Source organism: Phoxinus phoxinus, assembly GCF_949152265.1.
Source record: "Phoxinus phoxinus genome assembly, chromosome: 24".
Taxonomy (NCBI): Eukaryota; Metazoa; Chordata; class Actinopteri; order Cypriniformes; family Leuciscidae; genus Phoxinus; species Phoxinus phoxinus.
In genome coordinates, this window is record NC_136899.1 from 14130341 (window position 1) to 14156398 (window position 26058).

At 36.1% G+C, this 26058-nt stretch overlaps 2 protein-coding genes across 2 annotated transcripts; one reads left to right on the plus strand and one right to left on the minus strand.

Annotated features, from left to right (window-relative positions):
• Positions 1-17: 17 nt before the first annotated feature.
• Positions 18-17144, minus strand: tram1 (translocation associated membrane protein 1). Its single transcript, XM_079601571.1, has 12 exons — positions 17047-17144; positions 10781-11079; positions 9319-9382; positions 8863-8984; positions 8589-8705; positions 8424-8482; positions 6798-6882; positions 6539-6609; positions 5981-6085; positions 5679-5822; positions 4459-4604; positions 18-714 (listed from the first exon to the last, which is right to left on the minus strand). The coding sequence occupies exons 2-12, from the start codon at positions 10901-10903 to the stop codon at positions 641-643; spliced, it is 1110 nt and encodes a 369-aa protein (XP_079457697.1). The 5' UTR covers positions 10904-11079; positions 17047-17144; the 3' UTR covers positions 18-640.
• On the plus strand, positions 11798-16259 carry xkr9 (XK, Kell blood group complex subunit-related family, member 9). Its single transcript, XM_079601570.1, has 4 exons — positions 11798-12020; positions 13117-13539; positions 14276-14472; positions 15145-16259. Exons 2-4 carry the CDS (start codon positions 13241-13243, stop codon positions 15768-15770), a joined length of 1122 nt encoding a protein of 373 aa, XP_079457696.1. The 5' UTR covers positions 11798-12020; positions 13117-13240; the 3' UTR covers positions 15771-16259.
• Positions 17145-26058: the final 8914 nt, after the last annotated feature.

Below are 26058 nucleotides of genomic sequence, written 5' to 3' on the forward strand. Positions count from 1 at the left end.
TAATGAACAACAAAAAGTGTAACGATGCTTTTATACAACACAATGAAGAGACATTAATCATGGTTCCAAATGCATAAGATAGAATCAGGAAAAAAACTGAGCCTTCAGAGAACTTTAAATACACCCCTGATTTCAAACTCAAGTTAAAATACTGGATTACCTATCTCTGATCTCTCAAAATGATGTATGGTTAGGCACTTGTAAAAAATAAGTTACTTTCCCCCCCCCCCCCCCCCTCCCATAGCTTTTGGGTTTTTGTTTGTAGGTATGGCTGGATCATAGTTTTGGATTAAGCAAATAAAGCAGAGAGCGTATGGACCTTTGGACAAAGGAAACAAATGCAGGCGAAATAAAAAGACCCCCTCAAAAAAACAAAACAAAGCCACATTTTTCCCTTAAGCCCTTCTTGCAAAGAGACATAATAGTTTGATGGCTTTGTAAAATACAGCATTCAACATCTTACAGGATCAAAGAGCAGGATGAGGAAGTTGCCATATTGCAGAGTTTTTTTTTTTTCTTTTCTTTTTTTTCCAGATAAACAAGAGGGGAAACGGGCAACAGACAAACTGTGGAACGGAGAGGAGGGAGAGGAATGATCAGGCTGATTTCAGCCAGTACAGAAGTTGGGAATGTGGGTGGTTTATGATGACTTCTCCTTCCTCGCTCTTGGAGAATCTGCTCCGCTGGAACCAACGGATCCGTTCACACCATTGGCTGTGACAAACACAAAGGAGAAGAGGCTTTAGATCCCTATAGTTCTGTTATACTGAATATCAGTGACTACTCCAAGTGGAAAAATGCAGCTTAAAGGAACAGTTCACCCAAAAATCTGTCATTTACTCACACTCATGTCTTTCCAAACCAATAACACTTTGGTTAATCTACAAAACAAATGAAGATATTTTTGATAAAACCTGAGATGTGTCGGTCCCTCCACTGAAAGTCCAGATAACCATCAAGGTTATAAAGGCATCGTAAAATTAATCAAATGTAAACCGAGCAGTTTAATTTAGAACAAATTATGTAAAAGTATGATACAAAGACCATATGGTAGATATGAAAATGTCTGTCAAGAGCTAGAACAAACCTTGTTGGTTCTCATGCATCTTGCACACACGTGCTTCTGCATTTACCATGTGTGATGTGCTCTATATGTATGAGTGTCGATAATCCTTAAGATGTGAATGAAAAACTATATTAAATTTGTTCATCATATCAAGAGATCAAATCTCTTCACAAGACTTGGATTAAACCGCTTGATTCATATGGATCTGTTTTTACGAGCCTTTATAACCTTTTTGGATCTTTTAACTTGTGGTTATCTGGACTTTCAATGGAGGAACAGAAACCTCTCAGGCTTTATTAAATCTTATGGACTTGGAACGATATCCGGGTGAGTAAATGATGATAGAATTTTAATTTTGGGGTGAACTCTCTTTTTAATAAAAGCCATATACTTTAAATACAACCATATTTTCACAATACAGTGCAACCTCAAGTACTTTACTGGATTAAATGTAGAATGTAGCTTCTAGATTGGAACAAGGGCTCTTCTGATTTTGCCATTTTGTGTATATTGCAGTATGTAAATACATCTGTGCAGCGCAGGACTGCCTAAAGTTGACATGTTAAAGTGGATTTCAACCTTTTTGACTTCAAGGCCCTCACAGTCACAACAATATTTGAAGGCCGTCTCTTACTCACTCAAATTTCTACCCAATAAAATATTTTAGAGCTTGGCATAACTAGAAAGATATGTAGTCATTATAAAAAATAAAATTCTTTAACTATATTTCTTATTTTTTGGTTACGTCATTTTGAGGCCCCCTTGAAAGTTTGTTGATGCCCCTGGTAGAGAACCACAATAAAGAAACATGCATGAATTAAAAAAGGCACGGGACAGGCATTATGTTAAAGGGTTAGTTCACCCAAAAATTCTGTCATTAATTACTTACCCTCATATCGTTACAAACCTGTAAAACTGTAAAACTACAAGCCAAACTAGAAGCTCAACTGAACCAAAAGTTCCACGTAACATGAGAATGAACCTCATTGGTTCTTGCAGAAGCTCAAACGTGCTGCGTAACACGAGAATGAACCTCATTGGTCCTTGCGGAAGCTCAAACGTGCTGCGTAACATGAGAATGAACCTCATTGGTCCTTGCAGAAGCTGAAATGTGCTGCGTAACACGAGAATGAACCTCATTGGTCCTTGCGGAAGCTCAAATGTGCGGCATAACACGAGAATGAACCTCATTGGTTATTGCTGAAGCTCAAACGTGCTGCGTAACACGAGAATGAACCTCATTGGTTATTGCTGAAGCTCAAACGTGCTGCGTAACACGAGAATGAACCTCATTGGTTCTTGCGGAAGCTCAAATGTTCTGCGTAACATGGTAATGAACCTCATTGGTTCTCGCACGTCAAGTGAACATGCTTGAGCTTCCGTTTTACCACAACTGATGTGCGAGTTGATGAATGTTTAGGTGAATAAAAGCCTAAATTCAATCTGTTCATCATATAAAGCGATCGTTTCTCCAGAGATTTTGGACTAAACCGCTCAATTGATATGGATTAGTTTTACGATCTCTTTATTAACTTTTTGAAGCTTCAAAGTTTCAGTTGAGTAGTTGTCCATGTCTCTGATTTCATTCATTCAAAAAAAAAAATCTTCATTTGGGTTTCAAAGCTGAATGAAAGTCTTACGGGTTTGGAACGACATGAGGGTGATTAATTAATGTAATTTAAGGCGAGACACGGCAGGCAAAAACATTGTGTTTTTTTTCACTGCTCAATTTTGAGATTTTGGGCTATTTGTCTTTCAGACTTGTGGTGAAAACAAGTCCAAAATACACATTTAGGTCTTTAATTTACTACACTGTCTATTTGCGTCTGTAGATTTCTCCTAAATTGATCAAAAGTCTGCGTTCTAAATCAACGCGCTGCTCCACGATCGCTGTCTGCACCCTGTCATCACACATACAGTTGGGAAGCTCTCTCTCTCCTGTACAATGCTGTCGGATCCAAATATGGTCATTTCCTTTTTATCAGCAACAAATCGTGAAAGTACAATGGGCATTTAACTCTGAAAGCGAAATCTCATTGGCTGATGTCAATGTCTGCCAACGTGATTGGTTCAGATCCATCACGTGACGCGCTCTGACATTTAGATGTGTGTTTATGACGGCTTTTCTGTTCAGTTGAAGGCCATAAATGCTGTGTTTATTAGTTTTGATGTGATTTAGGTGGTTTGTATTGTTGTTGCCAATGATTTGATAAGATAGTGTCTGTAAATAGTTGTTTCCACTAAAAAAGTATGAATTTTTACATTATAAATCTTTAAATGCCTTTTTCTCAAAATAATTTTTTGTCATTCTCCAGTACAAACATTTCAGCCTATGTAGCATCTATGTACACCAAACTTTCCAGTTATACACTTAGCAGTATTCTTAAGATATTTTCAGAGGGATTTGTTAATAAATCATTCCTGATTTATGTGACATTTTAATAAAAAAAATATGGCGAAAATTGATTTAAGGCTATGGACAGTATATTTTGATTTCCTAGGTAATGAAAGCATATATCCTGAAATCCCTCTGAATTTTTTTTTTCATCTTGTGTGTAAACAAAATGGAAAAATAATTTTGCACCTGGCTTTATCACGTTCAGATCGATCTACCGAAAATATATGCAAAATTGTGCATATTTAACGAGATAATGCCTAATTAGCATAATTAAACATACAAATTTCAAAAATTTTATATACTTGTGTTAAGTAATCAACTGAGAAAGTTTCATGGTGATATCTATTATTTAAAAATGTTACCCTATTCACCTGTAGTGTCTCGCCTTAATAATAATAATTAATTTAATTATGTGTGAACTATTCCTTTAAGAACTCAACACAATACTCGCGCTGATTGACACCTGCACTGGTGCACACAGAAAGCCACCTTTTGCAATGCCAAATTCAGTTATATTTCAAAGCTTATTGCACTTGAACAGGGTCAAAATGCCATCTTGGCGAGTATTTATGTAAAAGCTTTACAAATATATTGTATACTTTACAAAATATTTTTTTTTTGAAGAATGTCAGTAACCAAACAGTTAACTGGTCCCATTGACTGCCATAGCATTTTTTTTCCTACTATGGCAGTCAATGGGACCTGTTAACTGTTTGGTTACTGACATGCTTTAAAATATTTTCCTTTGTCTTCAGCAGAAGAAAAATTCATACAGGTTTGAAACAACTTGAGGGCGAGTATATGATGACAATTTTTATTTTAAAGTGAACTATCCCTTTAAGTGAACAAACAGTTGGGAGAAAAATCGGCTGCATGTCAATTGAATATTAGTAAAATAAAGTGACTGCAGCCATAAAAATGACTAAGATCATTGGTCATATCACCCAACCCAAATTGGAACAGTAGAATCGGATCTTAACTGGGCAATACTGACCTTTCTTTGATTTGCTCTTAGAAGACGACGGTTTCTTTTTTAAGGTCTGAGTCTGTGCATGTTCTCTCCATCGTCGCAGCTGGAAGTTGATAAATTTCCACATCATAAAAGCCTGAGTGGTGCATATTGCAGCCAGGACAGTCACCCTGAGAGAAACAGAGCCATTACAAACATATCCAACAATAATACAAGCAAAAGGTCATCATTACTGCTTCCATCATCTGGTGTTTAACTAAATCACATCCATCCAAAAGGTACTCACTTCCAGTAGAAGAGCTTTTACAATGCGATTACATATTTATGTTATGATGAAAATTTTGGGACACTAAAGCAAATTTTTATATCGGATGCCAAGTTTTGTTTTTTGCCCAGATGACTGTGTTCACATCAGCAAACATCTCACTCTGCAAATCAGATTTAAAGGGATAGTTCCCTTTTAAAAATTAAAATTAACCCATTATTTACTTAACCTGAAGCCACCCTAGATGTATATGACATTCTTCTTTCAGACGAATACAATCAGAGTTATATTTAAAAATCTCCTGGCTCTTCCAAGCTTTATAATGGGATTAAAGCGCATCCAGCCATGATAAAAGTGCTCGACACGGCTCCGGTGGGTTAATAAACGCTAATAATAAAGTAAACCATGGGCTAATTTCCATTTTTGGGTGAACTATCCCTTTAAAAAAGCGTTGCACATACAACATAACCTATGCTGTACAAACCATTTGAATTCAGATTATTTTCTACTTCAAAGCTCTACAGAAATTCAACCATGTCACATGTAAGGCACTCGGTCTATAATAAGGTGCTAAAAATTGCTTCTTGAAAAAGAAAATCAAAACAGCAGTTGCTAAAGAGCAATCCAAAATGCTTCAAAACATTTGCATGATTAATCTATTCATTTCACTGCAGTGAGGAAGTGTAAAGTCCAAAGTATACTTCAGCCGTCCTCGTGCAAATATAATTTTCATCATCAGGAGGGTTCGCGGAAGTCCACACACGTGCAGCCCAATTGTGAGACCGTGCGGACGGTGCGTGTAAAACAGAAGAGTCTCAACAATTGTACTGCGCATGTGTCGAACTCGGCCATCTGCAGTCGAGTATACTTTGAAAGCGGAGGACAAAACTGCGTGCAAGACTCGTCCAGATGCAGAAATTTAAGTATACCCAGGTCTTGAGGAATAGGCCTAACACAAGATGAAGATCACTCTGCTTACCGGACAAACAGGACATTAAAGCTTCCCTCAGCGATGTTCAGACCCTGTTTCTCTGCTCCGGCCAGCCCAAAGCCCACAGTAAGAACAGACAGGGAAAGAGTCAACAAGCGGCCCAGCACAAACAGAACAGCCCACACTGAAAACCTGTTAACATACACAAAAGGCTTCATAATGGTCAAACATCCTTGCAAACGCAGAATTGTGCTGATATTCATTTGTAATTTCATATCTGCCTGTGCACAGTAAAAATCATTCAAAGTGTTTATTAGCTGGACTTGCTGTGTCAAATGAACGGCACTCACCCGGTCTGCCTTTCCTCATTGCTGAAGTAAATGAGTCGGGAAACATGGAAGAGGAACTCAACAAAGTAATGCAGAACCAGCAACAGCAGGCCCAACCGGTTCAGACTGGAAATACACCATTAATGGTTTAAACTTAAGTGAAACTACTACATTATTAGTCTTTGAAAAGTGTAATTATCGGCACTATGCATGGTTTTGTAATTATTTCATCTGTAAATGACAGTCATGTCACCTTTACACCATGTCCTAACCAGGCGCAATAAGAGCCACAGAAGTCTCAAGTTCATCAAGGCTGTATTTATTTGAACAAGAACACAGAACCTAATATTGCAAAATGTTATTACAATTAAAAATAACTGCTTTTGATTTTGTTTTGATATTTTTTAAATGGTAATTTATTATTTGTGATGTAAAACTACATTTTCAGCAGCCATTACTCCAGTCTTCAATGAAAATGTTTACACCGTGATCGTGTGTAATTTATGTTGTAGTACAAAATATGTGCCCTGAGCCTGACAACGGTTTATGATTAATAAACATGACAAATGAATTGCTTACTTCAGAACGTAGGCCCCTGCGATTTGGACCAAGTAAAGACTTATATAAACAAGCTGGCGAGGAATGTCTTCCTGAAAAATAAAAAAAGACAACATTGTCATGTCTTCTGTCAATTTCCGTAAAGTAAAAGTTTGGTAAACAAAGGAACCTCTGGAGAAGGAAACTGGTCCCGTCACAATAACAGGATGCATGAATAAGGTTTCAGTGCATGTTGTGCATCCTCAGCACTGGAAACTCTACGTTGACTTTGCTTGCTTACTTTCTTGACCTTCTGGAAGTAGAGCTCGGGGATTGCATGAAGCCAGTAGCCGAGCTGACAGATGTAGAAGAACTTCAGCTGGAACCTAAAACAAGACACGGAACTTCTTCAGCATCTCCACGACTTGTGGAAATCATATGTCAATGGTAATTGCATTTGCAAGCTGTGTGTTTCATACAGTAGGTCTACAAAAATCAGAAGAGAGAATTAGAGGTAGACTAATGCAAGATAATTTGATCAGGAGCGTTGAGATGGCTTTTGAACGGTCTTCTCGGTGCGAACCAGCTCAGCAGATCAGTTTACCAAAGAAGATGTAACTTATGAGCGCTCATGCAGCGGGTCGGCAGATGTGACGCGAGGTGGAATATGAACGTCCATTTTACGGCCCAGTTCAAAAACAACCATCACTTTCCCACCATTAATTAGCATATTCTTCAGATTTAAACACGCTAAGCTTTGGGATAGATCACGCTAAGGGATAGATCACCCAAAAATTAAAATTCAGTCATTAATTACTTACTCATATCATTCCAAACCAGTTTCGTTAATTTTCAAAACACAAATGGAGAAATTTGTAATGAAATCTGAAAAATTTCTGTCCCTCCATTGAAAGGCTATTCTCCAAAACTCTCACCGTTCAAAACGTTCATAAAATGATATGAATCGAGCGGTTTAATCCAAGTCTTCTGAAGAGATCACTCAACCGTACTTGCTTGACGCATGAGAACAAACCTCATTGGTTCTTGTGGGAGCTCAAATGTGCTGCGTTAACTGACAAGAATGAACCTCATTGGTTCCTGTGCGTCAAGAAAGCACGCTTGAGCTTCCAATTACCAAAATTGAGTTCTCGATGTGTCAATATTCATATGTGAATAAAATCTTAAATAAAATCTGTTCACCATAGAAAATCAAGTCATCTTCATTTATAGCGCTTTTAACAATGTAGACTGTTTCAAAGTTCCTTTACAGAGATAAACGTATAATTTAAGGTAACAGATTGTTTTGGCTTTATAGCGGTTCTTGAATAATGTTATTTTCCAGCTAAAGTTAGTTTTGATTGATTAACTTCCATCGAAAGGATAATTTGTTATTAAATATAAGACGACACCGTTCTCTCTAAACAGACTTTAAACGCGAACCTGTGAGAAACGCTGATGGCGCTCACGTGTGCATCAAGAATTAATTCTATAGTATGTGCGTTTGAATATATGTGTGCATGTTTGTAATTCTCTACAAATCAAGCCTAAACAAACTACTTGTCCTGCCTATAAATTTGATACAGAATTTTATTTTATTTTATCACCACGGGGTAGATACGCGAATTTTCCACAATGCTTTATCTGTAGAGTGGTAAAGGGATCCTCCATAGGGAGAGGCTAGTGATCGTGTCTCTTCAGAAGACTTGCATTAAACCACTTGATTCATATGGATTTATATTACAATCGTTTTATGAACGTTTTGAATCGTTTTGGGTGAATAGACTTTCAATTAAGGGACCAATTTTATTCTGAAGTGAGTTTATGGGTTTGGAACAACATAAGGGTGAGTATGGCAGAATTTCCATTGATGGGTGACTAACCTTTAAAATAGTCTGCATTTCACAGAAGCACAGACAGCGGTACTTACGGCATAAGAGTGTGCGGGTAGCCGTCCCACAGGCTGACGGGGTTGGACAGGAGGTTCTCCTTCAGATTAAGCAGAATAAGTCAAAGGAATCCTTCAGACACAGCTATAAACACCAACCTGCACATAAGCTCTTATTTATATGAAACAAAGTAGTGAAGCTCTTACAGAGACAAGAATGCTGGCTCCCCACAGGCAGGAGAAGAGGTAGAACGCACTCAGCTGCCCTGACTCATTGAACTTGCTGTGCTTGGTTTTGGAGAAGTGCATCTTCCTGTTGATTTTCTGAAAAGTCATGGATTCACGTAAACGGCATGAATCAAAACATTTATTAGTATTAACAGTGTTGCACCAAAATACTATTATACACATTAACCTTTATGCACAATGCTATTAACATTTCAGCTAGAGTAAGCTTATTCATTCACAACGGGATACTTACATCCAGCACATATTCCTGAATAATGGCGTGCATGATAATGGCCACTAACATGTAGAAGAAGACGGTGGCCACATCTTTCAGACCGTAATGGAAGTAATTCACTGGTGTTTCCTCTGGACCCCCTAAAATCCACAATACAAACAAAACATAAGCATGCATGCACACACTATATGGCTAGCTTCTTGATTTAATCAAGTATAGACAACTGATATCTGATTTGTTTGTTTAATCTCAAAAAGAAAGATAATGAACAACAGAGCCAATGAAGTTGAATTTACAAATTATTGTTTGATCCTTTGGAACTGAGCAATAATCTTGCAAAATATGAGGAGAGAATCATGAAATAGCACACATAATAACAAACAAATTTGACAGAAAATAATAAATAGACAAAATGTATACTCAAGCTATGCAAACAAACCAAAATAAACTGGAGGTTATTTAACACATACTTACCATTTGCTGGAATTGTAACATTGTATTGCACAGTTATGAACAAAACTGCTACCTTTGATGTAATCTACATGGAAAGAAACAAAAGGGCAATCAATACACAAGTGAATAAAGGAATATTTCCCTCTAAAATGAGAGACCTGTCAATATAGAATGGCAGGCAGTCAGTCTTTCACTATTTATTTTTATTGTATGGAAAAGAAGGTTTACAACTCACGCGAATAGTGTTACAGAAAATAGGCCATACAAATTTTAAAAGGATAGGCTAGTTCAATTACTCACCCTCATGTTGTTTCAAACCTGAATGAGTTTCTTTCTTCTGCTGAACATAAAGGAAGGTATTTTGAAGAATGTTGGTAACCAGACAAGTTTCCTACTATGAGTTTCATAGTAGGAAAAATATATATATACTATAAAAGTCAATGGCTGTCTGGCTAACAACATTCTTCAAAATAACGTATTTTGTGTTCAGCAGAAGAAACAAACTGATACAGGTTTGGAACAACTTGAGGCCGAGTAAACTTTTTGGGTGAACTGTCCCTTTAAGCAACATGAGGACAAGTCAGTCACAGAATTATAATATTTGGGCAACTTATTGTCCTTTTAAGTGAATGATGTGGCTAGGCTACATACAGCAATTATAATAAGTTTTTCATAAAATACACATTCTTCAAGACGTCATTTACACATAAGACATATATGTTTAGCACCAAATCCGTCTCAGTACTGTAAACTTCATTTCCCATGATGCACCAGAGCTGGCGCTGATATTCAGCAAACGATCGTCCAAATCTAACGGTTTTGCAAACTCCCATTCCTAACAAGAGTTGAGAGTGTAAAATCACTGCGTTTTTATCAGTAAAACTAGTTTGATAGCAAAAATTCGTGGCCCTCCAGCTTCTGTGCACCGATGACAGCGCTCAGTCATTCTCCGATTGCCACGTAACACTTCATTTGCGCGTAAAAGTATCAGTGCAACTACAATGTTACGTAATCATTTTTACAAATCAATTCTTATATTCCGGTCAACACTTCTTTAAATGTAACGCTTTTGCGCGTGATTTTCATCTCGCGGGTTTTAAAGTTCCTTAAATCGCTTCATATGGGATTCCTCTCTCTCTCGTGCATCATGTTTCTTTGAATCAAAATTGCCAACTATTTCAACGGAATAAGGCAGTAGCACCTGAGCGTGAGAGTAGGCTAAACCCTGCGGTATAATATTCATTTATATGAATCATAAATGAAAAAGAATGTAAAAAATATGCACATTTAAGGTAAAACCAAAAAGTAACCGTTTCATCTGCAGTTAAAGGAAGTGAAAGGATCTGTTCAGACTATGACAGAACAAGCCAGATCTACTATAGGTTTCTTATAGAAACACTGATCAGGCTGATTTGTCATATTTTTCATCAAACTGGTCTTAAATCTGTAACAGTGAATGAATGAAATAAAAGTGGATTTTCACCTCAAACATTAGACCCAGCAGAAACACCATAGCAACACAAGACACAATATCCGCATGGTTCTGGATCACAAACTCGTGGCTGAGCACCGGTGGGTTCTTGTTGTTCTTTTTTCGGATTCCCATCTTGGTGGATGTTGAGAGAACTTTTGGTGAGTGTGAGTGAGGAACACGTCTTCACTATTGTTATCTGGCAGGCACGTCAGTCTTAACGCCTACTTCTGTCTTTCTTCTTCCATCCTCTTTTTCAATTTTCGCCACTTTATGCAACGACAGAAGTTGCAGTAGCGCCATCTGCTGGACTGGAGTAAACGAGAAGTTTGATTCATTCTCACTTCTCAGGCATATAGTGGTTAGAGAAGAGCAGGGACCCCTTTGTATAGTAAATACAATGAATACAAATAAATAGAGGTATATGTATATCTAATAAACGTCCTTTTTGTATAAGTATATGGACAACAAGAGAAATAAACAAGAGTATGGACCTTAGCATTAGCCTACCTTTCAGAAAACTAGTTGAGGCTGATGTGGGCCGTTTCTAATACAATGGCTGAGGGATTGGCGGCAAATTTGAAATCAAATGGGATTTTGAAAACTGGCCCCATAGGAAATAAAATTTGTACATATCTTTGCTTAGTTGTGGATGGTATTGTGGTCCATAAAAATAAAAAAAATAGCTTCAATGTGTACAAATGGTGAAATTTAGCTTTTAATAAGGGGATGAAATAACTTCTAGGCCTTTGCAAAATAAAGTACAGTTACTTGGAAGTCTGTTGCTTACTGTAAAACATGTAAAGCAGCATACCAAAGCAGGCATTTCCTGCATTTCATTTTTGACAATGGGCAAACCCACATGAGCACAGCACTTTGACAAGATGTGGTTGCATAGTTAAATGCTAGTTTCAGTTTAGAATCTAAGCAATGGCCAGAATGCTCGGTTATTTCCTGGTTGAGAAGAATAGAAAGGCTGAGACTGAGTATAATTGTGGGAATGGCAGGCATTTCTTTGTTTGGTTCTGTATTTCAAAGTGTCTGGGGATGAATTATTGATAACTCATTGGTCTACGAACAGTGTATATCTAAAGACATATTTGGGAGTGTATTACGTCACAGTAACTGATTATTTCAGATGGGTGTGGTTTACACACCGTCATGTGAACTATGAGAAATGATTCAGTCTAGAATCAAGAAAGCAGAGACTCGTCGTTACTGTTACTGAGCACGTAGAAGAATGGAAACTCTGGTAAGTTTTGAATGGGACTTACAATTTGAACTGAGGGCTACTGAGAGGAAATGTGCAGATTTAATATTTCACTCGGGAACATCGTAAAGTGACAGTTTATGGCTTGACATTGTTAACTGCTGTATAAGAAAGCTTAGCAAATACATTTTGTCCTTGTTTTTTACGTCAAATGTGGTTTCACAACACAACATGTTAACAGTAATTTCTTGATTCATGTACTTTCAGGATGTTTTCTTTAAAATAGTAAATGTCAACATTTAATATGTATGTATTAGGTAAATTGATATACAGGTGAAAGGCAAGACAAGCCTATTTTTTATAGCACTTAGAAAATAAAACTGAAAGTGCTTTGCATAGGCAAGTTGAAGCAAAAGAAAAAGAAAAACACATAAAAGTCCAATGGTAACACTTTACAATAAGGTTTAATTTGTAACATTAGGTAACTACATTAGTTAAAGGGACAGTTCACCAAACTCTCGAGAGTTACTCACTCTCCAGTTGTTCCAAACCTGTATGAGTTTCTTTCTTATGTTGAACACAAAAGAATGTTGGTAACCAGACAGTTGGCGGCATAGCTATTGACAACTTACAATTTTTTTTCCTAATCTGGATATCAATGGCTACCATTCAATGACTATGCTCATTATAAGTTCATGTTAACTAATGCATTGAACTAATACTGACGAATGAAATCTTATGTAAAGTGTTACCAATCCATTGTGAAACAGTTTGAGAACATAAAAATGAATGACATTTCAGGCCCTCTATGAATATGTACTTTTGATCACATGGTGTAAATCAGAATATCATTAAAAGTGTTTTTTTGAAAACAAATGTGCTAGTTCTGATAGTGTGCTGCACATTTTGTACGCATTACATAATGTTACCATTCATTATTCATTGTGTATATTGGCTTGTACTGGACAAAGTCCAAAACATAAATAGATAGTATAGAAACACATTCAGATAACATGAAAGTAGCACTTAAAGAATTGAATCAATAAGCCGGCTCATTCATTCACAGCAGTGTTTAAGTTGGTATAAAACATTCTACAATGTTTTGATGTCTGTCTGTTCTCTCTCTCATTCCACACAGGTTATCAGTTTCGGATAAAGACGAAGCAGCTGTTCTCATTGACAGGAACCGAATGTCTATACATATTCAGCATTAACAAGCACAATCTGCCATCAGCGTTCATCAAATGCCCTAAATCACAATCATGCCACCTATTGGAAGGGGATTTACCCCTTTTCGATGGATATGCACCATTTTTGGATTAATTTTTTATTTAGGAGACATTGGATCAGACCTGCTGTTATCTGTGCAGTATTTTAGAAGCGGTTATGTGACCTGGGCCGCACTGACTCTTGCGTTTGTTCTGATCGGATCTGTTTGCATACAGATATTCAGCTATGCATGGTTCAAAGATGATAAGAACATTGATGAAGATGTTGACAAAGGTCTGTCCACTTCCCATCTGATCGGGATACATGTACTGCAGATAGGCATTTTTACAAGGTAACGTCATGCTACTTTATCATGTGACTCAATTCAAATTTAGATCTAATCTCCAAATAGTAAAGTGATAAATCGTCCAAAATGTACATTCTATCATAATTTTCTCAACCTCATGTCGTTCCAAACCTGTATACATTTCTTTCTTTGGTGGAACACAAGAGAAGAAGATATACTTTGAAGAATGTTTCAGCTGCTTTTGTTCATACAATGAATGTCAATGGGGTCCAAAACAACACTGAGAAAAAAAAACACTGATTTTAAATGGCTAATTTTGGCTAGTCACAGTTTTGAAAAGTATAGAATGCACAGAATAAAAAAGTGAAAAAGGTAATTTTTTATTTCACAATTCTGACTTTTTAGTCGCAATTGAGAGTTTACACGTCACACTTTAGACTTTATAACTCACAGTTGCTCTGGAAAAATAGTCAGAATTGCGGGATATTAACTCGCAATTGCAAGAAAAAAAGTCTCAATTGTCAGATAAAAAATCATAACTACCTTTTTTATTTTTTTACTCCTTGACGAAAACAAGCTTCCAGAGAAAAGATATGAGGGTGAGAAAAGGGATGACTTAAGATTCATATGTGGGTGAACTAGTTCTTAAAATAAGAGGAAGGAAATTAACATATAGCATCTCCACACTTGGGATTCTTGTTAAAATTGTATTATTTTTTTATTACGCCGATGCAAACATTTACAAATTGAGTTAATCTTTAGGCCTATCTGTTACTCTAAGGTATTACCATCTCCTGAAGAAGAGTTTTAAAACCCTGCGTTCAGGAAATACTCAAGAGGTGGAGCAGTTACACCTTTTCGCCCTCGCTACGGATCTGAGCATGCTCCGCATGTTTGAGACGTTCCTGGAGAGCGTTCCTCAACTCATTCTGCAGGTCTATATCATACTGGAGCACAACCATCGATCTAAGCTGCAATGTAAGTCCTGCACAGATACAATAATTACGTGCACTTCCTCAGTCAGTGTTGAGGGTCACAGATTACAAGTAATGCAAGTTATGTAATCAGATTTTTTTTTCAAGTAGTAAGTACTGCAAATTTAGTTACTTTTTTCAAATAAGTAACGCACGTTACTTTTTCCCCATTCAATAAGCAAATGATCTTTAGATAAACATAACATTGATCAAATAAGCAAATTGATTGATCATAACAGATTTTTTTTTTTAAAGAAATGTATACTTTTATTCGACAACAAAACATTGATCAAAAGTGACAGTAAAGACATTTAAAATTGGACAAATTATTCACATTTTAAATTAATGCTAGATGTTATATACATTTAAAAAAAAATTTAAAGAAAAAAAGTAACATTTGTGTTTCATCAATAGTTCCAAGAAGAACCTTACAATAATAATAATTCATTTTATTTGTAATGCGCTTTTCTTAAACCCATAGCGCTACAGTAAAATAGACATGAAAATGCTCTTTACTAAGAAAAATTGTACTTTTAAGAACTGTTCTTTGTGTAACCCAAAATGGTTATTTTATGGCATCACTCTTTATTTTTAAGAGTGTATGTCTAAATATCAGCGTAAAAGACTGATGTAATCAGACTGATTTGTAATAAAATATATATATATTTTTTTTTAGACGTTAGCATGGCTGTGTCTTTCCTCAACATAGCCTGGGCTACGGTGGATTATCGCCGTTGTTTACGGCGCTCTCTACTTCACATCAATGAGATGCCATGTGGAATCCCAACAGCTGTCTACTTGTTCTACAAAATATTTACCATAACCCCTCGAATCCTCAGCCTCACCCTCTTCATCATGCTTTCCCCTCTCAGTACTGTAGCAATGGCCTTGATATGGCTTGTGGGAACCACATGGGCAATTGTGGAGAAGACCAATTTCTGCATTTCACCAGTCCTTGAACATCTTTATCGAATCATTGTTGGAGTCATCCTGGTTTTTACCTTCTTTAACATTAAAGGAGGGAACACCAGAGTTCCCATGACTTTGTATTATATTGTCAGTGTGTGTCAAAATCTTGCTGCACCTATTTTGTTGTATCTGCTCAAGCCGGAGTCTGAAGGGACTGACTACTTCCTGCCCATTATGTTTTTTATATTGATAACAAATTCATTCGGACTGGGTTTTCTGGGACTCTATTACAGTCTCCTGCATCGTGGATCTGTGGCAGATGAGATAGATGGAATAGAGCGACTGAATCAAGAGACAACATCAACTCGTTTAGATCGTTTTTTACAAATATAATGCTCTTGATCATAAACTAATGAACTTGCATAATTGCAATAATGAAAAGGTGCATATTTATATTTATGCTGGATTTGGTCAAGTATAATGGATCTATGTTTAAAAAGCTGCTATGGAATGATATCTGATTTTTCAGGTATAAAATGTTGAACCTTACAGGTGTCATTGAACTTGTAAGAATGATGAATACGTTTCTGACAATGTTTACATTCTGTTCATTTCATCCTCTCCCAGTAAAGCTGTTCAGTTTTCAATCCTAAAGTGATTGCAAACACAAAGCTATACTACACTACACACACTGACTTTGACTAGTTTGTGTTCGAAAGAAAGAAAGAAAGAAAGAAAGAAAGAAAGAAAGAAAGAAAGAAAGAAAGAAAGAAAGAAAGAAAGAGAGAAAGAAAGAAAGAAAGAAAGAAAGAAAGTTGTGGTCGTAAGATTTTTTTTATGTTTTTAAAAGAAGTTTATGCTCAGTCAGGCATTATTTAATCCAAAATACAGAAAACAGTAATATTGTGAAAAAATTATATATTTATTTTTACATGTATTCCTGTAATGGTAAAGCAGTACATTAGTCTTCAGTGTCACAAAAACATTTCTTATTATATTGGCTAAAACGTGCTAGCAACATGTTTAAACATACTGTGAAAAACCTGCCAGCTAGCAATGTGCTAATTCATGCTAGCAACGTGATATATCCATAGATATCATGCTAGCAATGTATCAAAAAAAAATGCTAGCAACATGACACAGAAGCAATGTGCTAAAACATGCTAGCAACATTCTGAAGCATAATGTGTTAAAACATTTTAACAGCTTGTTAGCAATTGGCAAGACTAGTAACATGCTAATTCATGCTAGGAACTTTCACAAATGCTTGTAACATGCTAATTCATGCTAGCAATGTAGGCTACTAAAACATGCGAAAAACATGCTAAACAACCTTAAGCACATCAAACATGCTAACAACATAAAACTTGTTAGCAACATGCTAGGAAGCGTATACAACTTTCAAACTTCAGACGAGGCTTTATCAAGCTAACATAAAAGTTTGCCCCGACTCCCAATGAACATTAGGCTACTTTCTAGTTATTCATTTTGCTTATGTTTTTCTGTAAACTGCAATGCACCTTTTCAGGATTCTTTGATGAAAGTTAAAAGAACAGCATTCATTGAAATCGTTTGTACCCTAACATAATTTTTTTTTTTACTTTTGATCACTTTAATGCATCCGTGCTGAATAAAAGTATTCATTCCTTAAAAAGAAAATCTTACTGACCCCAAACTTTGAATGATAGGCTTGTTTATCTTCACAATTTGCACTGGGCCTCTGATGTTTTCTGTTAGTTCAATCACTACGTTACCACTATAAGACTGACACAAGATGGCACTGTTGTTCCAAAAAATCCTCTTGGCTAACATAAACACTGCCTCATCCAACAGGAGATTTTGTTGCCATCATGGAGAATTTTTCAACCTTGAGCTGAATTGACTGTACTGAACATGACCTTCGTCATATACTGTTTTATTGTAAATAATAACTTTTTGTAATAAAGGAATTATATCTTTATTTTACTGAAGTCTGATGCCAGGTATAACAAAAAAAAAAATTGCCACTGTAATTAACACTGTTAATTAAATGCAAAATTAGTTTTAAAAATGCATCAGTCCTTCATGTGTACATGTATGTCTGTCTGTCTAAAGCAGAAGGATATGTGAACTTTGACCCTCACACGTCTACAGAGAAGGATAAAGGCTGAGAGATCATGCAGATTGCCTGTTTCAGAGCTAATTGAAAGATAATAAACTAATCCAGTTCTGTTTTGACTACCAGCAAAATATTGTGCAAGCCATTGGAGTGAGGCAGGATTGAGAGAAGAAGAAAAAAAGAGCAAAGATAAAGAGGATTAAAACAGAGAAGGGTCACAGCATTTCCTCAGTGTGCAGTTGAGTGAACATCTGCGCTGAGAACGTGAGCTCACTGTGACAGACAGACTGCAGATTTATTCAACGGTAGTAGCCTTTCAAATAAACATGAGCACTGCTCAGCAGGCTGCAGGCCTTTTTTTGAGTTTCTCATGTATACATACACACATACAGTGGCCTCAATAAGTACTTGGACACTTTTTGGACATTTAAGTCACACACACACACACACACACACACACACACACACACACACACACACACACACACACACGGTGCTGGAGGTTTTCTCTTCACAATTGAACCTTTTTTCTGTTTGTCTTTTTTTTTTTTTTTTTTTACTTTTAGCCAACTAGTCTCAAACTAGGGCAACATCTTCACTTGGAAAACTTATTTGATTCCTAAATAAAGTAAATAATTAGGGGTCCAATTCATTGTTGTTGTTTTTTACTGTTTCTAAAAAGTAGTGTTCCTTTTATGCCCTAAATAGTCTAAAAAGTAATCTAAAAGTTGCAGAGATCTCAAAATTGGTGGGATGGTTCCACATTCCCCCACTACTCAGGCACCCCCCACACATATGTTTCGGACACTAGGTGACGCTATCTATGATAAATACATTTGCGTTTTAGTAAGTAAAACTATAATCAAAAGATTATATAATCTTCTTGCAGTTTTTTCTACAATCGCTAGGACACATCTCTCAATACTTAGGTCACTTTTTCCAAAACTAACCAACTTTTAACTTGGCACAGCTGTTCATTTCACATTCAAAATGCACCAAAACACTTCATACATGTCTCAAATCAACACTAACAAAGGTTGTCAACCAACAAACACTTTGTCACTCATAAAACAATGACCTAAAAACATTAACAACAGGCATTATATAATGTTTTCTTTTGTTTCTTTACAAAACAAGGATGTCACTCTCTGCTGTTTAGAATTGATTGCAGTATTTTACATAGTCCATGTTTACATTACACTACAAAATTATTCCTAAGTTTCTACTTTTGTATAAATGCTAATGAAATTGAAAGACTAGTAAAGTCAAGTCACCTTTATTTATATTAGCGCTTTTACATTTTTTTTTATTTTTAATATATTTCAATGGTATTACTGTAGAAATGTAGCAAATTGCTGTCTTATTTTGTAGTATTTTTTATGTTTTCAATTATGAACTTTTTCAATGTTGAAAAAGAGTATGTAAACATACAAACTATTTGGCCTGTATGTATAGATATAGTTTTGGAGATGTTTGTGAGAAATATTTTCATGTCATTTGAAAAGTGTAGTCATTGAATGCATGCTGTGCCAAAGCAATGATAAATAAATAATCCACATTTAGCTAAAATAGTCTGCTCTTGTGCTCACAGCATGAAAAGTGACTATACATTTTGAGAAATGTGTCCTATAAAGCAATGATGAATAAATAATCCAGTTTAGCTGGAGTCTGCTGTTGTTTTCACAGTGTGAAAAGTGATTTATATAAAGTATTGAGAAATGTGTAAAATATACATGGTAATGGTAATGGTCAGCACTGTGGCGAATTGGTGAATTACACAACGAAGAAGTAGCAAAACAGTATTTAATGAACAAAACCCAAGGGAACACACAGGAGATGATCCAGGAAATAACTCACAACCACGTAAAATTAAGACAACACTGAACAAAGAGGATAAGGGCTTAAATACAAGTGAGGCTTCAGCAGAAACTGAAACATGTGCACCTTAATCAATGCAAGGAAGCTAACTAGTGTCAGGAAAATGAGAACAAATTAAGGAAACAGTTACGGGAACTTGAACTAAACCAAAACGGAAAATATAGGCCTACACGTGACAGTAACTGCATGGCGCTGTTTGTAATATGTTCAAATGTAATATAACTACTGTGTTTCAGGTTAGATTGGGAGGCACTTCCGGTTTGGGGAAGTTCCACTCAAAAAGACAAATCATTTCAAATAATAAGGTTGCACTACAAATAATCCTTAACGTTTTACTTTACAATATCCCTATATCTCTCGTTTTTCAATCCTCATGTCTCTTTCCAGGTTTGTTTTCACGCTGATGCTTTAAAATTTAATTGTCTACCCATTTCACTTATAATCTAGGCTATTTTTTAGCAGTGTTTACTGGAATATTTCTAAAGCAGGAAAATACAATATTTATTGTGTGTTAAAATGACAGAAATCACTGTGGAATTTCACTCAATGGTCCAGTGAACATTTTTGATTAAGGCAATGTAGCCTAGGCTATATATATATATATATATATATATATATATATATATATATATATATATATATATATATATATATATATATATATATATATATATATATATATATATATATATATATATAACAACAGTGATATTTAACACGTTGTAATATTGCAGGGGTAATAATTTAGCTTTTGGGGTTTTTCGTTGTCTACTTTTTTTCGCTAATAACTGTGGAATCGTGATGGCTAAAAATCATCTTTCCTCCCTCATCATTCATCAAATCATCATTCAGTCCATCCAAACCACATGTTCATATGATTCACATCCATTTCATTCATTGCCACACAAACATTTGGGTCTTAATGTCAGGGGCGAGGACTTTGTGATGCTGAAGGTAGAGCATCGCCTGCAAAGTCGGCGGTTTGGAAATAGTAAAACCTGAAGTCATGTAAAAAAAACATTTTTGAAATGGTTGTTGATCAAATGGAGGTGCTTATATATAACTGCATTTATTTTCCCTCTTACAACTTTCTCCTTTTTTGAGTGAGTACAGGGAGGACGTAACCACATGCTCAAATCTTTTATTAGCAAACAAAATATTCTACTCCCTTACATGATAAATGCACTCTATATATTAGAATGCTTTCTACTAATGTTGCATTTAAAAGCAGGATCACATTTTATGGACAAGACATAATGTAACTCCTTTGCTATTCGTGCACAGCGAGAACAGTATGATAGTCACATAGATACCTGTGGACTCAAGACAGAATCGTAGTGACAGAAGGAGGTGTAACACTTAAAGGGGTCATGACATGAGAAACCAAATTTGCCTTGATCTTTTGGTATATAAGAGGTCTTTGTACCATTAAAACGTCCTGCAAGTTTCATAGCTTAAGACGTCCTCCCCATTATAAACGAATCATTTATTTAATCAAGCTCTAAATACAGCTCGTTCTGGATCCATGGTAAGAAGTGACGTCACGGTGCGAAGTGACGTACCAGCGTTTGCATATGACCGCCTCCAGCACAAGGCATCTATGCTTAAAGCGCAAGACAACTACGCTCATTTCGTATCATTGTCGTGCCCGCGCGCTGCGCGCCTCACAAGTGTTCAGTCGACGGACAGCGAGTGGGTCTGTGTACAGGGAAATTACGATGCCGCAGATGTGCTGTTCCTGGCTGTGGATAAACAACATCTTTGAATACGCTGCGAAAGATCCAGACGTCAGGGAAAAATGGATGCACTTTATTTTTTGCGGACGTCTCAGTCACGGCAGTGTTAGTTTAAGCGTTTGTTCTATACATTTGAAGGATGACTGTTTTGAGAACAAATCCCAAAATGATGCTGGCTTTGCCAGAAAACTGTTGCTCAAAGATAAGTCCGTGCCGACTATTCTGGGCTCAACATCGACGACGCAAACTGTAAGTAATGTATTTAAAACTTTAAACTACTGTTTAAATATGCTGAATCCGCAAATGTTCTAGCTGGGGGCGTTAATAATTGATGCATAGGCACTGACGTTAGCCAATCATAACAGTGGGCGTTAACACTGAACTCTTAAAGGGGAAACACCCCCAAAACAGACTGTTTGAATCAGAGGATGAGAAACAGGGTGGGAAAAGGTCATAAATCACTACATTTTAAAATCACATTCAACCCTGTGATTTTGTCCATGTAAAGCAAAGAGAAAACCTTTATTATATTATATTATATTATATTATATTATATTATATTATATTATATTAACCAACATTCCACAGGACCCAATCAACAACCTGACCAACTCTATGCAAAGGAGATGTGTTGCACTGCGTGAGGCAAATGGTGGTCACACCAGGGGGGTTTTCGCTTTATGGTTTATGTTGGCCATGCAGCCTAAGGCACACCTGTGCAATGCTGTCTAATCAGCATCTTGATATACCACACCTGTGAGGTGGATGGATTATCTCGGCAAAGAAGTGCTCACTAACACAGATTTAGACAGATTTGTGAACAATATTTGAGAGAAATAGGCCTTTTGTGTACACAGAAGTCTTAGATCTTTAAAGTTCAGCTCATGAAAAATGGCGGCAAAAACAAAAGTGTTGCGTTTACAATTTTGTTCAGTGTATGTTATATTATACGTTTAACTGTATTTACATTTATTTATTTATAAATTTGAATTTACCTAAATGTATACATTTCAGGAAGTTTCAACAATTTTTTTTGAGTTTAGCAGTGCTTCCAATAAACAGAATTTGTCATATTGGTTGATATGCTCCATAAAAACTAGGCAATGAAGCGAATTGTCGCACCCGTTTAAATTGAGCTGATTTAAATTCACCATAGATATCTTGATAATTTTCCTAGAATTAGTTAGTTATAAGGAACCTAGTGAACAAATTCAATTGAGCTGTTGATAAAGGATTAACTTAATTTAAAAGTCTTGCCACTATTATCTACAGTAGATAGCTGTGCCATATCGCACTCACACAGATCAGGCTTTGTTTTGTCTGGTGAGTCAATCAAGACAGTATAACCGCAGACTGTCTCCCAGATTCACTCCAGTTTATTTTTGCTTTTCTTATTGCCATTTCCTGTAAAAGCCAGTCAGAAATGGGCCATACAGAACACACTCACCACAATTTGTCCAAGCACAATAAAAGTGGAGAGGCAGTCGTATGGGTGGCTGTTTCCCATTAGAGCTTCAAAGTCCATATAAAACATGATTAATGTGCGCTTGAGATGCAGCGTGTCTTTAATTATTATGACTTGACTCGTGGCTGCATGCACAGATACATTAGCGGCAACAGTAATCTGTAAATGTCGACACAGGCTGGATTCTGACACTGGAGGTTTTGCCTCATAGCTGGAGAATTCACCGGAATGGGACGGCTGGAGCGATCGGTGGGGTTCATAGGGGTACAGGTCCTTTAATCACACCGCACATGCTAAGAACGTAAGGCCAGCAGTGACAGATTGGCAAAAGAGGAACGTTTAATTAAGTCCAATCGCTTTCTTTCTGATCATAGAGTGACACTATTTCTGCAAGAAAAAATAAATCTTAATTATGACATATAGCCTAGTCAAAATTGACATTCAAAGTCAGAATTATGAGATAAAAAGTCAAATGATGACATACAAAGTCAACGTTGAGTCATTATTTTGAAATATAGCCTACTAAGTTAAAATCATGACATATAACCTATGTCATAACTATGAGATGAAACAGTCCACATTATGACAAAAGTCGAAATGATGAGATACTAAGAGATACAAAGTAATGTGGCATACTTTGTCCATTATGACATACTAACTGATAATTTTTACTTTTTATTTCATAATTATGATATTCAGAAATTATGAAATTATGGTGAAAAGGTGGAAAGTTGACTTTTTTGTCATAATTATGAGATTAAAAAGTTGAAATTAAGTCAAAATGATGACATACTAAGTCAAAATTTTACTTTTTATGTCATAATTATAAGATTAACAGTCAAAATGATGAAATGTCAAAATTGACAATCATAATACAAACACAAAGTAGGCTACTTGTATCTTCTAATTTCAATTTATTAATCTCATAATTATGTATAATATATAAAATAATAACAATAAGAATGCATAATAATAATAATAATTAGACTAATGATTAATCATTATGAGATTAGAAAAAATACAGTTATAAAATAAAAAGTACTTTGACTTTTCATGCCAAATTTCAAATTTTTAAGTCATAATTTCGACTTTATCTCATTATAATGACTTTTTAATTCATAACTTCAACTTTTCCTCTCATAATTAGATGACTTCATCCCATAAGTAATGTCTTACTTTTGATTTGTCAAAATTAAGATTTACGAAAGCATGATTTTTTTTTTTTTATGTGGCGGATATGGGCTTCCATACACTACGGTTCTCTGTGAGGTTCATTAAATAAAGTCCACACGCTGTGCTATTTTTCAAAACTTTACCTTTAAACAATGGTTTCAAGTGCCAGTGGCTGCTGGGATTTTGCATGGGCCATTTTTGCAAAGCAGGGCTGCAGTTGGCATGCGTTCAGTATGGGGACCATCGAGAGAGGAAAAGCAATCTGCGTTTTAGCTACGGTGAGGTCAGTCATTACCAGAGACCTGACACTGCCTGTTTACATATGCTGGAGAAACAAGGCAAAAAGAGCCTAGCTCTCAAGATGAAGCACATCACCACTGCGCCAAGGTGGGCTGTGTCACAAACCACACATACACACACCTGGAACTCATTCACGGATGTTAAACATCACATACACATAGGAGCGGGAACACACACAGGCACGGTTGCACATGTACATGCACATGTAAACTAGCGCATGCACTTCTACATTACGCAATTAGTTTTATAGAGAATTATGAGAGAACGTTTGTGCTAGACACTACATCAGCTCTGTCAATCACATTTGGGTTTGATCTTGGAAAATCTGGATCGTTAATTCATTGAAAATCATTTTGAAAAGGAAAACATGCTTTATGCTGTAAACGACGCAGGAGCCTTTTATGTATGATGGCAAAATGATCCTAATGATGGAATAAATGAAAACAAATGTCTGGCCTTCCTTGGCTGCGTAAATGTTAAATGAAATATAAAAATTTACATTCCGCTAAATAGGTTTATTTATTCTTGGTAACGAACAATGTTGCGAATAAAGTGTGTTTACATTAGAACCACATTAATTGATGATTACTTTGGTGTATAGTTGCTTCATGAGCCAAATGAAACTATGAATGTGTTATTTCAGGTTAACTCTGTTGGCAGAGACTGGCTTTTAAAAGGAGAACAATGACGTGCCAAGGAATTGTTCAGCTTATAAATCAATCTGCTTTTTAACATACTTTTTAAAATAAATGGGGGGGGGGGGGGGGGGGGGGACTTCAATGCACTCAGGGTACATTCACCCCAAAGTAACAATGATTTGCATCGAGTATACTTCAAATGGTTATGAAGTTAAAGGAACTTCACAGCAAGAATTATAATAATATTGCTATCCACAACAACAGGATAATGTTCTGTCTGCTACTTTAAATACTCAAGCTCTTTAAAGTTGAGTGAATTCTGATTGGCTGTCAATGTTTTTATCCTTCATCAGCAGAAAAAAAAATATCTCTCTGAACGTGATTCCAACAATATCATTCCTGTGTCGTTCTCACGACTGTTTCAGTGTGGACTTACCTATTGACATAGAATTAGAAAGATTATTAAAAAGTTAATTAAATTATCTATTGTATCATCCTTTATGTGAACAGGCCTGTGGTCTTTGATTTTATATACATTGCCTTAAAAATAATGTTCAGTGTGTGGCTGTACCATGGTACAGTGTTAGTGCCATTCTCATGTACTGTATATAGTACTGAATGATTACCATATTCACATTTTGGTCTTTCCATAGAACTCTACGGCACTTAAAATAAACCATATTAATGTAGCACATGGCCATGTGTAATACCTAGTTATTTTAGCATTTTTATCAAATCTAAAATATGGTAAATAATAAAGTAAATAAAAAATATATTTGCTTTTGTTGCTATTTAAAGGAGTCATAACCTAGTATTACCTTGGATACCTACTGCTGTTTTATAGTCTTTCAGGCCCTTCTAAAAAAGAAAAGTGGAAAAAAAATAAACACAGAGCTCCTCAGACCCTTATTTCTGAAGGCATTATTGTCTCGCGAGATCTGATGCGATATTTTGGCTGTCGTGGACGGTCATTTTAATAATGCAAATGAGGGGCGCGTTGATTGGTTGCAGGAAGGAGGGGGGTTGACACCGCAGGTAACGCTTTAGCATATCATTCCAAAATGACATCATGGCGCAAGTTGTGAATGAACCCGACCTGGCCGCGACCTACGGATTCAACCGTATATGCACGAGCCAGATAGATAGATGACGTGAACGTGAACGTGACCTTTCCAATGTGATTACGTGAATGCGTGGCGCGTCGCAGACCAGCACAAGACGAACAATATATTTTAACAATTAAAATATATAGACTTTTTTTTTTTTTAAATGACCAATCGTTTCGCTAGAAAAGACCCTTATTTCTCGACTGGGATCGTGTAGAGACTTTGCAGCTGCATTGAGACGGACATTTGAACCTTGTTTTGAATATTGGGATAGATGGTTCCCATTG

Bases quoted from the DNA above. Each gene is read 5' to 3' on its own strand.
- tram1 (XM_079601571.1), bottom strand. From the start codon at position 10,903: ATGGGAATCCGAAAAAAGAACAACAAGAACCCACCGGTGCTCAGCCAC. The intron at 8,483-8,588 runs GTAAGAGCTTCA...CTTAATCTGAAG, and splicing joins GAGCCAGCATTCTTGTCTCT to GAGAACCTCCTGTCCAACCC. The intron at 4,605-5,678 runs GTAAGCAGAGTG...TGTTTCTCTCAG, and splicing joins TTTAATGTCCTGTTTGTCCG to GGTGACTGTCCTGGCTGCAA.
- xkr9 (XM_079601570.1), top strand. From the start codon at position 13,241: ATGCCACCTATTGGAAGGGGATTTACCCCTTTTCGATGGATATGCACC. The intron at 13,540-14,275 runs GTAACGTCATGC...TGTTACTCTAAG, and splicing joins CAGATAGGCATTTTTACAAG to GTATTACCATCTCCTGAAGA. The intron at 14,473-15,144 runs GTAAGTCCTGCA...ATTTTTTTTTAG, and splicing joins CCATCGATCTAAGCTGCAAT to ACGTTAGCATGGCTGTGTCT.